This window comes from Meriones unguiculatus, chromosome 16 (assembly GCF_030254825.1).
Source record: "Meriones unguiculatus strain TT.TT164.6M chromosome 16, Bangor_MerUng_6.1, whole genome shotgun sequence".
Lineage (NCBI taxonomy): Eukaryota > Metazoa > Chordata > Mammalia > Rodentia > Muridae > Meriones > Meriones unguiculatus.
In genome coordinates, this window is record NC_083363.1 from 4,034,633 (window position 1) to 4,049,306 (window position 14,674).

The 14,674-nt window shown below is 50.2% G+C and overlaps 1 protein-coding gene across 8 annotated transcripts in view; it reads left to right on the forward strand.

The window, feature by feature from the left end:
• Window positions 1-14,674, forward strand: part of Anks1a (ankyrin repeat and sterile alpha motif domain containing 1A) — a 154,979-nt gene that overhangs the window by 57,545 nt on the left and 82,760 nt on the right. For 4 of the 8 annotated variants that reach the window (XM_021630113.2, XM_021630096.2, XM_021630103.2 and 1 more), the window contains exons 2-4: window positions 6,019-6,099; window positions 7,843-7,999; window positions 9,954-10,016. The exons of 1 other annotated variant lie outside the window; for it this stretch is intronic. In XM_021630113.2, coding sequence (XP_021485788.1) covers window positions 6,019-6,099; window positions 7,843-7,999; window positions 9,954-10,016 — 301 coding nt within the window. Of the gene's footprint in view, window positions 1-6,018; window positions 6,100-7,842; window positions 8,000-9,953; window positions 10,017-10,560; window positions 10,722-14,674 lie in introns of those variants that run through there. 3 more of the 8 variants (XM_021630119.2, XM_021630107.2, XM_060369159.1) reach the window with 2 other exon arrangements.

The window sequence follows — 14,674 nt, forward strand, 5'->3', positions numbered from 1 at the left end:
CAAAGCATCCCACTTGAGACACAGATGTGCCCGCATCTGAGTGAGTCTGTGCCGTGTCTGTGCCTGGCCCATTTGATCCTAGCATCCTCCATGTCTGTTTATTCTATTGCAAATAACAGGATTTCCTCCTTCTTCAAGGCTGAATAGCATTCTGCTGTCCTTGTAATGGCCCCTCCTGTGGCTTCTGGGTCTTGGCTGCTATAACACAGCACTAAGGTCAGCGCTCTTGGTTCGTTGCTCTGGGTAGATGTTCCTACACAGTGGTGGTAGTGCTGGGTCAGGGGATACTTCCAGCATTATTTTTTTAAGGACATCCATATTGCTTTCCTTTGGCTGAGCCTCCATTCCCACCAGCAGCATCAAGGCTGTTTGTTACATCCTTGATAGCTCTTACTTTTCATCTTTTTTGTGATGACTGTTCTCAGACATGGCATAAGGTCACATAGGTTCAAGTTTGCATGTCCTTAATAATTAGTGACATTAAACTTTTTTTTTTTAATCTGTTGACCTGTATGTTTTATACAAAATAGCCTGGCATCCCAGCTTTGGGGAGGAAGAAGCAGAATGATAAGGAGTTCTAGGCCATTCTGGGCTGCGCGAGGCCCTGTTACAGCATGTTTTCGTGTCCTTTGCCCGACTTTAAATTGGTTTGTGTCCTTGCAGTCAGTTGGGCCTCGGCGTGTTAGACCTGAGCACTGTCAGGTGTGTGGTGTACAGGTATCTTCTCGCGTCGCCTAGTCTCTGTCTGCGCTGGTCGTTTCCGTGGCTGCCCGCAGTCAGTTCCTCCCTAAAGCTCCTTAGGGGAGGGGCTGCCACACACTCAGCTGTGGGACACAGTGGTGCCTTTGCCTCCTTGTAAAGCCCTCACTGTGAGAGCCTAGCATGACTGCCGTGTTCCGAATGCCATGGCACGGCATTGCGTCAGTGTGGAAGTGCCTGGCCATCGTTCTGCCGTGCCCCCAAGGTCCACCCGCGGTCAGAGCGTTTGTGTCCTGTGCGATTGTGAAGCTGGCTGCTTCTGTTGCAGTGATGTCTCCCTCTCAAGGGCGTTCGGCTTGCTGCAGTCCTGTCAGGATGGACAAGCTTGGCTTTCCTCTTTCTATTGTGAATGGCCGAGTCGTATTTCACGTTGTGGGTGTGGCAGTGTCCTAACTGCTTGCCTGCTGATGTGCTTGGGCTGTAGACGCTTGCTTACTCTGCTACCGAAGCAATCCTGCTTTTGCGCACACGTACAAATGTTTCTGTTGGATCTCGGCCTGGAGTGGAGTTGCTGGCTCAAAGTGAATGCTATTTTTGGTTTTGACAAAAGCTGCCAAATTGTCTTCCCAAAGGAATTTACTGACTTAAGCTTACGCCTGTGGTGTGCTTGACTTCACAAACACTTGATAACGCCATTCTTTTCTGTTGATCTGATAGGTAGAAAAATAGGCCATATTGGGCATACTTTGTGTTCTTTTCGGCTGTATCTACCTTCTACCTTTTAAGACTCATAAAGGGGTTGGGGAGATGGTTCAGGTCAGTAACGTGCTTGGCTGTGCAATCATGTGGACCCGAATTCAGTCCCCAGCACCCACAGGAAAAGCTGAGTGGGGAGCGTTGACAGATACGTCACTGGGCTGTTGCAGTATATAAAAATGGTGCTGGGTTAAATAATGTTCATTAGCCTGTAATTAGTGTGGCGGGATCCTCTAACCCGCTCGCAAAAATAATAAGACACCGACACCTGTTAGATTTTATAATTGCCTTATTACCTGGTACCTACGCTGTCTCAATAACCTCACCATCCATCTCCCAGGCCCCATCCAATGCCATCTGCCGTAATCATTCCTATCTGGGCTACCTTCCCTCCATAATCCCAAGATACTTGCTCGTGTTCTTCATCTGGGCCTTTTCACGCCTTTATTGGAGTCCTCCCTCCCGGCCCACGTGGTTCCTTTTCTGCACCAACCCTTTGTGGCATCCTCCTTCCTCCTCTTGTCCTGTCCGCCTCTTTCCCATGATTTCTTGAACTCAAAGCCTGGGAGCCTTAGCCATGCCTACCTCATTCTGCCCTGCTCAGGTATAGGCTGTTTAATCAACCATGTGTTAGGCAGGTTTACACAACAAGGATAGGTGTATCCAGGCAGTGAGCAGATCCCGAGGGCCGGCAACCAGCATCAAAATAAACATTAGGAAAACTCCCAGCAATTCCCCTTTTCTGTCCAAGTAAAAAGGCCATTTTTTATACAATAAGAATAATTATGAGAGGAACTTGGGGCCGCTGCAGGCGGCTCGGCATCGCTATAGGGAGGCAGGGATATGGCAGTGCCCTCCCATCGCCAGTCCTTATTGGAGTCCAGGACCAAAAAGAATGCAGAGGAGCCCGAGAACACCTATATCCTGAGGCCCATTTTCTGTGGTTAAAGACTGCGTTCAATCCGTGCTCAGGGAGGAATTGGCAAGCGCTGCTTGTCCTGCAGACGAAATCCCTCATTTCACAAAATATCTATCAGAAATCAGTAAAGACAAACTGAAAGAGTTGCAGTATGATCGGCATAAAAACGTGGTGCAAATAGTGATTGGAGAACAGGGGTGAAGGAATAGTCATGGCTCCTCACTGTCTCTGGGATGCAGGCGCTGACAGCTACACTCACGATGTTTTCACGCATGATGTTTTCATGATGCATTGTAGCAGCATTTGGTGTTTTTCTATTATTGAATCTTTGAAAAGAGTGACTGTGACTTTGAAGAAACCTCAGCTTTTTATATTGTCACATAAAATAAAAGAAGTTGGCACTTTGGTACCTAAAAACAGAATAATTATGAAATAATTATAAAGACCAACAGATAAGACTATATATATGTATATATATATATAGTATATATATAATATATGTTATGTGTATGTGTGTGTGTGTGTCGAGTTTAAATGTATTTGGCAGCCTTTAAGCAAATATCCTATCTATGAGGTTCTAAGGTTTTGTACCTAAGTTATTTTTTATAGTTTGTATCTATCAACCTAAAAATACCTATCTAGACGTAAAACATCTTTTTAATTCCTAAGCAACTAAGCTAATTGTAAAACGATGGCTATCTGCTCTTCAACACTATCAGAGATTTGAGAAGAAATAAAATTAATTACCTGAATAAATAGAAAGTGCAAATAGAAAGCAGCCTCCAAAAAATAAGAATTGACAGAAACAGTTTTATGCCTGAACAGTCACCTAGAACTCTAATGTTGGAGCATCATCTTCAACCTTCTGGCCCAGAATATTTGACAGACATATATGTAAAGCAGGAACTTTTTAGGACTACTTAAATTTTACCTGTGTTGGTAAAGTTTGGCATGTATTTAAGCTTACCCATTCTAGGCAGAATTCTGTCTGTCATGAGCGAGGGCATTTTCTTTGACTGGGGCTTGCTGGCCACCCCATCTAGCTTAATCAGTGAACTTCAGATCCTAGTGAGAGAGATCTTTCCTCAAGAAACAAAAGTAGACGAAGGTTGACCTCTGTCTCCCTCCACAAATGTCTCAGAAAGCCAAATGTGATTGCTCATGTAATCCCAGTACTTGGGAACTTGGGGCAGGATTGTGAGTTTGAGGCAAGCCTGGACTGCATAATGAGAATTTGCCACCGCCACCACCAACACCGCCAGCACCACCACCACCAATACCCCAAATAAAAGAAACCAAAGGGGAAAGGAATCTCAACTTTGACAGTTAGTTGGTGAGATCTTTCCTTATTTTCTGGGCTGAACTGACTTGTGAAGTGTGAGGTTTTCTTTCTTGTTACTTCATTAAACTTTAAGGTGTTTGGGGCTCAGCAAGTCAAGTCAAGCCAAGGGTTGAGTTTGGCCACCAGGACACAGAGAGAACAAAACCCCACAGGTGTCGGTGGCACACATGCCCCAACCTCCAAGTAAATTAAAAATGAGCTTTTTAAACTAATGAACTCGATTACCAATCTATTGACTGCTTGTGTTACAGGTTCTTTCTGAACAAGACCTGCTGCATTTACGATTTTGACTGTTTTGACACTTGTTATAGCCTTACCTCTGCCTTATTTAGAGTGAGGTGGTGGGGTGATGGCCTGCTCTGCCTGTGTAGTTATTACAGAGCTTGTTTCCAGATTAGTCCTATAATGAAGCAGCATATAGCACGCAGGCTTGAAGGCTTTGTGTCCAGATTGTTTCACTGCGGAGTCCTGAGTCCCACATAAAGATCAAATATGGTGGGGCGAAGCTCAGTGGTTAAGAACAGCTGTTGCTCTTGCAGAGGACCTGTGTTCAGTTCCCAGACACACATGGTGGCTCACAACCATCCCTGAAACCATCCAGTTTCAGGAACCCGATACCCTCTTCTGACCTTCGCAGGCACCACACACATGGGTGGTCATAGACATACATGCAGGCAGAACACTCATATACATAAAAACAAATCTAAACCAATGAGAATAATGGTTTTTTTTTTAAATAATAATGAACAGACAGCAGCCCAGCTGATTTCTGACCCAAATTGAGCACTGACACTGTCCAGTTCCCATGGCACTAAAAAGGCAGAGCCCCTGGACTGGCCTCCCAAACATGGACGTGAAAAATTGAGTACTGTGTTCTGAGTAGACACAGCCACACGGTATGCACCAGCCAGGCTCTCACAGGTGGCAGCAGATAAGGTCACTCCAAGAACGAGAGCAGCTCAATATAGAAGCTGTAGCAGCCATGTGCTTAGGTCATTAGACATAAAAGCTGGTTATTTTTATAGATGCAGAAAGTACATTTTAATTAAACAACTATTCCTGATAACACTTTAAAAAGAAAAGGGCAGGTTATAGCTCAGTGACAGAATGATTGCCTTGCAGCTTGAATGAGACTCTGGCCTTGACCTCCAAAACATAAAAAATTAAATGTTAGAGAGGGGTACGCGCCTCCGAGCATCAGTACCGGCAGAATCAGAGACAAGCAAGGCAGCCTCTGCTGCTTGATGTTTGGCAGTGAAGGCGGAACTAGGCCTTTGAGAGCTGAGTGAGGTGGCGTTGTTTCCCTCTTGTGGTGTCTCTCCTGGAGATCAGATCCTCAGGCTATGTGTAAATTTTGTCAGCAGGCGCAGACATCCACAGGTAAGATGGAGTGGTTTATCAGTGTCCACAGGAGACTGGCTCCAGGAATGTAAAATGGTATTTCTACTGGATGTCACCGTACATTCTCCATGGGTTTGTAGCTCCCTCTGGATTGCTTGTACTTGATACAGTACGACTGCTATGCAACAAGGCTTTTGTTTTGTTTTGTTTTACATTTGAGACAGGGTCTCTCCATGTAGCTCTGGCTGTCCTGGAACTCACTAGTTAGACCAGCCTGGCCTTGAACTCAGAGAACCACCTCTTCCCCCAGAGTGCTGGGATCAAAAGTGTGTGTCACTCTGCCTGGCCTTATGCAAACAGGTTTTAGACTGTAGTGAGTTGTAATGATAAGGAAAGGGCATGTGTGCTCAGTAGAGGTGATTTTTAGGCCTATTTCTTCTCACAGAAGTTGAGCCAGTGAATGTGGAAACCACTGTTCTCCTCAGCCAACTTTCTGAGGAAGTGAATGTGGAAACCACTGTTCTCCTCAGCCAGTCTTTCTGAAGGAAGGGTCTGATTTGTGACTCAGCTCATGGCCTGGGGCATTTTGACACTCAGGTGCTGCCTTGGTCTGTGATCTGTACTAAGGTAGCTCCTGGCTTCACTCACCAGAACAGGGCTGTGCTCAGCACCCAGGTCTGGCGGGGTGGTTTGGTTTTGTGCTTTTTGGGTGACGTCTCCCTTAGTTGGGAGCACTCAGAGGCCTAAGTTCCCAACCGAGTAAGTGATGCAGCCCAGGTGAGCCAGCGAAAGTGGGGCTGGCCCTCAGCGTGACACTGTGGTCCTCACGTTAGGCTCCTTGCTCACCACTCCACGTGCTGTGCGCCTGCTGTGTGCGGAGCTTCCGGTTTGGTCGTCTACGTCACCATTAGCTGCCCCTGTTTGTGCTGTGACTTTGAAATGTCTGTCTCTTCCCTGGCAGCATGTGGAGAGGGCCGAACGTGAACTGCGTGGATAGCACCGGCTACACTCCACTACACCACGCTGCTTTGAACGGCCACAGGTGAGTACCGGGCACCTCCCTTACCACCCTGCGGAGCCCGGGGTCCCTCTGCCGCCTGTGAGGCTGGCTAGACAGGGTGCTGAGGACAGAGAGAAGCAGACTCACACAGTCCACGATGATGGTCCTTGTTTACCCCTACCTGCAGAGAAAGCTCTAGGCAGGTGGATTTCACCTTTTCTCCTGGTGGTCTTTGCCTGTCTGGAATGTCCAGGCATCACACAGCGACGGTGACTGTGAACACCACACTCGGGACAGGCAGGTCCTGAAGAGCCTGGGACCCCACAGCTGTCCATCCCCATGTGCACAGTAGACCGAGAGGCTGGCCTTCTGTCAGGGCCGTTGTCCTGCGTGCTGTCCCTGTTCCTCAGAAGATCAGCCTCGTGAACACTGGGAGCCATTTCTGATAGAGAAGGAAAGCGTGTGCGTGGCCCTCAGCCCCCGAGTGTGAGGAGGTCCTTCGCACTTGAGTGGGAAATACATGCGGAAAGCTTCCTGCGCACGATGGCTTCTGGGGCGCCGAGTCCCCTGCTGAGCATAGCCACTGTGGACTGACACTGAGGGCTCCACCGCCGTCACGGGGTGTGGAGTAGGTTTGCCCAGGTGTGGAAGAGCAGGAAAGGGGGACCAAAAAGGTGGCGTTGGGAGCTGGAAGCAGAGTCCAGGGCAGGAGAGCTGCGTGGGTGTGTTTCTGGAGAGCAGGACCCACAGGCTCACTGGGACTGCCCTGCCCTTTCTCTTCTCTGGTGCTCATCTCGTGCTCTGCCGTTGCCCCTCATTTTACTCTTTTATAAGCAAGGAGCGGCCCGCTGCACCTTGCAGGCCTCTGTCACTTATGCAGTATGTGAGAGCTTCATGGGCTCCATTGTGCCCTGATGCGCCATGATTGTTGGCCCCAGGACTGAGCATTTCTCAAGTTGAATGTGAAGCCCGTGTCTTTTCTAAAACACCTTTAAAGGTAAAATCCAGGGCCAGGATGGTGGTCCGGAGGATAGAGCACTTGCTGCCTGCCTGACGATCTGAGTTTGCTCCCTCAGACTGACACGGTGGATGTAGAGCAATGGCTTCCAAGTTGTCTTCCAGCTTCCATCTGTGCTTCATGGCACACGCTACCCCAACAATGGAAGAAAAGGAACATTGAGACCCTCTCAGGAGTTGGGAAGATCTGAGATAATGTGAATCCTCAGCTCAAATGTGGCATATGTTAGCCTCTCCTGGGCCTGTTTGTGTTCACAGGGAGGGGTTTGGTTTGGTTTGGTTTAGGTTTTGGTTTTTTTGGCCTTGTGTGCCTAGGGATAATTACACACTTGCATGTGCTTAATTAGCAGTGTCACCAAGAAGAAAACCAGAGAGGCTTCCTTTCGGAGCTATGAGATGACGCTCTGGGTGTCTGACTTATGTCAGGGACATGGATTCTGCTCCGTCCTCTTTCAGCGCCATATCCACCAGGCAGCGAGGGACATCAGTTGTCCTGTTTACTGCACTTATGTCAATTCTTCTCCAAATGCTCTTTCATGATCACAGACCAGGGAATAATGTACACTGAGGCAAGGAGTCCAGGCGTTTTCACAGTAGCAGGGCATGATGGGTTCTCAAGTCAGGCCCAGGGAAGGTGAGTCAGGCTTTACATAGAGTCAGCCACCTAGCAGTCACATGAGTAGCCGTGGGTGTCCTGGCAGCGAGCTCAGAAGAGGAGGCTAGCTGATGTCAGAGCCCTGTAAGCTCACGGATGGTTTTGCTTTCTAGGGATGTGGTTGAGGTTCTTCTGAGGAACGATGCGCTGACCAATGTTGCTGACTCGAAAGGCTGCTACCCCCTGCACTTGGCAGCGTGGAAGGGAGACGCCCAGATAGTGCGCCTGCTCATCCGCCAGGGGCCTTCGCACACCAGAGTCAACGAACAGGTCGGGAGAAGCTGACTTCCTACCTCAGCTGCTGCCAGACTGTGCCTCACGCAGCCCAGGGCTTACCTCAGGGCACAATCCTGCTGTTCCCTGACATGACCCTCTGTCAGAACTAGTGGGGAGATCGTGTTCTGGAGGGTGCATTGAGACAGAGTTTTTCTGTGTAGCTCTGGCTGTTCTGAAACTCACCCTGTAGACCAGACCAGGGTGGCCTCAAACTAAGAGATCTGCCTGCCTCTGCCTCCTAAGTGCTGGGACAAAAGGCATTCGCCACCTCACCCAACCTGTAGGATGCATTTTATGTGCAGTTGACTCATGCAGATTTGCATTAGAATTTCACACATGCAAAATCACATCCACAGACTCACAGTATGAAAGTTGATATAAATCTTTTGAAATGATGTAGATTTAGTTTCAAACTAAGCAGAGATAACATAATTCTAATTTGTGCTTATGCCATCCACATGCAGTGCAGGGTTTCCAGCGTTAGCGCTGTGCAGGCTCGCTTGTTATTTTACACACATCAGGATGTGCAGAAGTAAAAGCGTTTGTGCTAGTGCTAGGAGAAAAAATATGGATGCAGGTCAGAGGTGATCCAGTGGGGTGAAGGTCATTGCCGTGCTGTCTTCCAAGGCTGCTTTAAGCTACATACTTTGAAAAAACCACACAGTTATTAGAAAATAGAAAGCTAGCATTTGAAGAAAAATGCTCAGCTGGGTTTGGTGACACATGCCTGTAATCGCAGCATGTGATTGGGAAGTGGAGACCGAAGAAGCAGGAGTTTCTGGGTCATCTTTGACTATATAGTTGGAAGCCAGCCTGGGCTACATAAGACCCTGCCTTAGGGGAGGGGAGAGCTAAAGAAAAAAAGAAAAGAAAAATCACCCAAGCCAGTTCTGGTGGTATACAGCCTGCATTCCCACACTCAGAGACTGAGGCAGAAAGTTTAGTTCAGGTAAACCTAGACTAAACGTGAGATCTGTTCTGAAAAGGAAAAAGAGAGAGGTGAGAATCAGCAGAACCCTGAGAGAGCCTCTGCATCTGCATGCTCGTAGGCTAACTTCTTGCTTCTCTGGAGAGAGGCTTAGGTCTCTGTGGCTTGGGTCCCAGCACGCAGGGCCATGGGCTGGGTCTTGCTCCCTTGGTTACACTCTGCTGCTCCTTGAGGAAAGGGCTGTCCTGCTCACGCCCAGCTGCAGGAGCTTGTTGCCCTCTGGAGAGTAGAGCAGGTTCCTCCTCAGACCTCAGGATACCACAAAGCCACGCGTCAGGGTTCCAGGTGCCTCCATTTGGAGCCTGGGTGTAGGTAGTGGCCCACCAGCCTGCCACTTCCTCCCGGGCGGCCTTCCAGGTAGGTAAGCAGCAGGTACTCAGACCATCTGGGAGGAGGCCTGTGTAGGCCATGGGGTGACAGGGTCCTAGACTTGCCTCGTTAGACCCAAGTGCAGCTCTCCTTACTGAAACGACAATCTCTCCTCTCTGAAAGAAGTGCGTGGAGAAGCTTGCTCATAACTAACACTCTTCAGCGCTGAAGAACTGGCCACCCAAAGTCCTTCTCACTTCAACAGTTTTCAGCAATCATTTCTAATGCCATCCTCACCCACATTTGCCTTGAAACACAGCTGCTTGGGGTTTGGAGGCACTTGAGTGTGCTAGCCTATTGTGCTCACAGCTGCCTCCTGCCTGCAGGAGGCCAGGATAGGTGATGCCGGCCCAGTGCTTGCGTGTTGCTGTCTGGAGCAGCTGGAAGAACATGATGGGTCCAGGTAGCTACACTGACTTGAAGCTACTAACGTGCTCCAGTGGCTAGGTGGGCAAGATGAGCTTCCCCGGAGCTGCCCGCTCTGTAACTCCATCCAGCTACCTGAGCTCAGTTCTGGGCCCCAGGGCTACATATGGCTTTGATATATTCCATCCATTATCATCATATTGTCTTTTCCTCTCCTTTTTGTAGAATGCTCTTGAGATCAAAGACCTCAAAAAGTACGGCCCCTTTGACCCTTATATCAATGCCAAGGTGTGTACGTCACGGCCAGGATCCCTCGTCGCCCTGTGTTTCCCATGCTGCCCCTCCGCTGTGGCCCTCCATCCTTCTACCCAGGCTCCTCTTCACCCCTCTCAAGCTGCCTGCTTCAGCCCATCTGCTTTTGGCTTGTCTAGGGAAATCACAGCACAGTGGGCCGAGGCTTTAGTTTTCAAACTGTCCAGTCCTGGAAAGTTGGGAACGTTTGAAGCAGCAGCAGTAGGAACCAGAGCCACACCGTGAGCCTGCTGTGTGCTTGCAACCTGTGAAGTCATGGGGTTCAAAGAGGCCTGTCAAGCAAGTCGGCTTGCTTTCAATAAGCACAGAACGTGATTAGGTGTACTTCTTGAAATTTAAGCCTTTTACTTTTCGTCTGCTTTCCGTGTTTCCTTTGAAGTGGGATCTGACTTTCTTTCAGGTTTCCATAGCCACGTGGTGGTGTGGGGGCAGGACGTGGTGACCGCACTTCATCCTTTCAAAAGCTGCTCTTGGCTGCCGCCCCTTCCTGGGTGTGTGCCTCTCGGCATGCGCTTCATAGCTCAGTCCAGTCCCCGGCGTCACCTCTCTTTCTGCTTTGTCACTGCTGATCCTGAAGGGCTCTGAACCAGGAGCTGGAGCAGCGGGGGTTTGCTAGACCTTCTTGGCCAGCCCCTGTCTCATCAGAAGGCTCCTCCACAAAGAGGCGGAGCTTAGTGGATGGTGGGTGTGGCTCCCTGTCACCCTCACTTGCTCAATCTATGTCCCTGAGTTTTCCTTAGATGGACTTTGGGCTGGTGTGCACGTACATGCCTTGTCCTCTCTGTCTCTGTCTCTCCCTTCTCTCTGGCTCTCTCTGCTTTCCCACCCATGTGTGTACGTGCATGCGTGCGTGCCCCTGTGTGCAGGGTGAAAGTCAGAGGTCAGTGCTGAATGTCTTCCTCAGTCCTTCTCTACCTGAGTTTGGAGACAGGGTCTTTGATCCTGGAGCTTGCTGCCTGGCTAGACTGGCCGGCAGTGAGCCTCCAGGATTGGCCGCCCTGGTGCTGGAGCGCCCACCGCCGCGTCTTACTTTTACACGCTGCTGGAGCTCGAAGCTCGCACCTTGTGTTTGCGTGGCAGGCACCCTGCCAGCTGGGCTGTGCTCCACCCCCCGAAGCTGTTTTCTGGTCCGCACACTGATCGTCCTGCTTGGTGCTTCGTGCTTGCTGAGAATGCAGCCATCCTGGGAAAGGGGGCACGCTGCTTCCCGTGTTTGCACGTGGCAGGCAGGGACGGCATCGCTCTCAGCAACTCCTGGGCCGACTTCGGGGGCCTTGGAGAAGACCGTAGCTATTGGGCTTTTGCTGGTCGAGAAGCATGATCTGGGGCAGCAGAGGGCTAGATCGGAGGCTTGCCAGCCAGGCCTGACTGGGTTCTGGGCTGCCGACTCAAGTAGGCAGCAAGTTTTCTCTGAGCCTTGCTTTCCTCTTATAAAGTGGGGTGTTACCACCCTTCTTTCTGGGTTCTTTTGGAGTCATGATCGTAACGACATGTCCACAGTTTCCACACTAGTGGGCATGTAGCAAAACAGTGCTCATTGTGCTCCAGCATTGGTTTGTGGAGGAGGGGCCTGAGGTGACTGTGTCCACTTGTGGTCAAATTGGCTTCTGAAGCTTGCATCAAAGGCTGGGCCTCTAGTTCTTGAAAGTGCTTTCCTTATCTTTTCATTGTGAGGACAGAAAAGAAAAAGTGCAAGGCTCAACACTCATGCCCGGAAGTGCTGCCCTGAGCTCGCCTCCCTTTATCGTGCACACAGCACCGAGGCCGAGCTGCGTTGCGTGCTGAGAGGGCCTCTGGAGGCAGCCTCTCTCAGTTTATCCCAGCGAGTGGGGTCTGGCTAGCCTGCCTCATAGCTAGGAGTTGCTTTGCTAAAGCATCTGTGAATGCTAAATAATGTCTGACTCAATACAAACATAGAAGCCTCAGGAACCATTTCTGGAGCATTTGGATTTCCCAGGCTCTCCTGGTCCCTTTCAGCACGCAGCCAGTCGTCATGAGTCAGGAAGAATAAAAGGCAGCCATGGCTGAGCCGTGGGAACCGTGCCCTCAGTCTGACCGTCACAAAGCGGGCAGCATGGTCAAGCTCATTTTGGAGTAGACCAGTTTTTCTGACTGTTCCCATCCCAGGGCGGACCAGGAGCACCAGGAGCCGGTGCAGACCTTCCCTCAGGACTGAATCCCAGCGAGTGTGGCGAAGACTGTGGGCCGCAGTGCGCAGTGTGACCGAGCCAGGACGGCTCTGCCTTTACTTCTCTCCCGCCCCTCCCCCGTGCTGCAGCTGAGGCCATGGCTTTGTGATGTGTTTAGGATTAAGCTGCTGCTGTCTTGGCTCCAAAAACTTAGATTTAGTATCAGTCAGCTTTTCTCCCGAACGTTGTAAGACACACCTGTAATCACTCAGGCACAGCCGGAAGCCCTCCTGTAAGTCCGAGGCTAGCCTGGGCTCCATGGGGAGTAACAGACCAGCCAGGGAGCATGGCGGGACCTTGTCTGAAAACAGTAAGGAGCCCGTGATACAGTCACTAAACTCAGAATTGGAAATTGGTGGCGCCTGTTTCCTAATACATGTGGCTGTGCATCCTCCCCCCTCCTCCTCTCCCTCCCACTTGTCATTCACACCACACTCCAGCCATGATGAAACAGGTTACATGTGTGGGCAGGAATGCACACAAGTGACGTACTGCTAAGTGTGTCATCAGGTCACAGGCTGTCTCCGTGATGACGATAGTGCATGCAGGGGTTCTTCCTCAGGATGACAGGGACTGAAGACCCGGGTCTTGCGGATGCTCGGCAAGCGCTCGGAGTGCAGATGGCCCAGCCCTTTGGAGACAGGTTCTGGCTGTGGAGTCCAGGCTGGCCTTGAAATCACGCTCCTCCATCCTCCTCCCTCCTGAACGCTGGGATCTTTCTTACGTGTGTCCTGCCATGTCAGCAGAATTTGAAATAATAGTCTCATGTGCACTTCACACTCTTTAACAGCCTTCTTGGCCAAATCTGAAGTTGGGCCGATTAATTACTGGTTGTTTTTAAGCTCTGCGTAGTTCCGAAATGAGCCTGCTTGAGATGTACTGGTCTGAGCCCGCTTCCTACCTGGAGGAGCCTTGCTCTGCTACCCGTGCAGACAGTCATTTCTGTTTTCATGTTTTCCTAATAACAAACGGCCTTAATTACTGCCCAGCACCTGCTCCTGGACTGCTACCTGTAGTTTCTCGTCTTTGACTGGCATGATTTCTGTGCACTTGGTCCAAGGTCTGCCCTGCAGGAGGGAGCCGAACTCTTGTTTACCATCACGGGTTAGTTTTTTCCTTTCCACCTTCCTAATTTTGTATACAAGGTCTTGCTGTTCTTCCCAGTTATGTTTTCTAGAACCTGCAGCACAGTTGCAGAGAGCTACACCTCTGGCTCCTTAACACAGGCCTCTGTCCACAGGGGACAACCTGAGCCAGGCTGTAATGGGATATTCCCGACAGGTTCCAAGAGAAGACGACTGTGGAATATTTCTGTATGATTTTCTCCACTCACTGATGAGTATGTGTGTTTGTGAATCACATATATGAATCGAGGTTCAATGGAATCTGCAGAGTAGAATAGATCCCGTTTTTCTTAGACATATGCCAGCAGGGAAAACTTAATGAGCATGAAGGATTTGTGAAAGGCTTTAGTACCAAGTTCAAGGCCAGCTTGGACCCCATGACCTTCCCCCCAGTCGGGGTCTCAGGAAGCGGGTTAGTGCAGTGTTGTTCAAAAGGGGTGAGAGGGAAGCATGCCCACCGCTGCTGATGGGAACCCGCACCTCTCCGTGGGATCGCTGCCCCTCCTGAGGGTCGATGAATCAGAGGACTCTAGCTGGACAGCAGTCAGCTCCACGAGGAAACAAGGAGAGCGTGTGGCGGTGGCCAGTGCTCAGCCGTGGTGAGGTGGGCACCACACTCAAAGCTCACCACCAGCCCATGTCTGGCAACGTCGACACTTCCGCACTGTGCCAGTGAGGTGTGGTTAGATGGTGTTTGACAGCAGGCAGGATATGCCAGGGCCTGGCAGTGCAACTTTGAGACAGCTCTGTTCATTCTAGCAAAAGCCGACAGGCCAGTGAGAACCAATAAAGAAACCTAAGACAGCACTCCCTATACTCTCCTGTCACTGTTTTGGTGGGCTACACCAGGGAGTAAGGCCACGGCCTCGTGTGTGCTGAGCATGTGTTCTGCCCCTGTGCTGTATTTCCTGCATGTTCTGTCTAGCTCTGTCTTCCTTCTCCCTCCCTCCCCCACTGGACAGTTCAGTCTTTAGAGCTTTATGGTTTTTCAGTCCTTGAGTCATACTTTCTGTAAACTCCCAGATAGGTAATTCTGCATGTTGGGAGGCATCGTGGCTGTAATGGTCTGTTTCCCGGTCAGCAAGATGACCGGATGGAGTTTAAGTGAGAGTGCGCTGACTGTCCTGGCTGTCGTGCAGAAGTTGAGGTAGAGAACTCAGCCTCTTCTTAATGTCTTGGAGTTGCACTCCCCAGGAAGCTCCCATAAGCTCTGCTGAAGTAGCTGCGTTTTTGTCACATGGAGGAGAAGTGGCCTTTGGGCCCTAGGAGGCGGGCAGTGCTGAAAGGCACAGGGAGCCCATGCCTTTGCTTTCCGGACAGC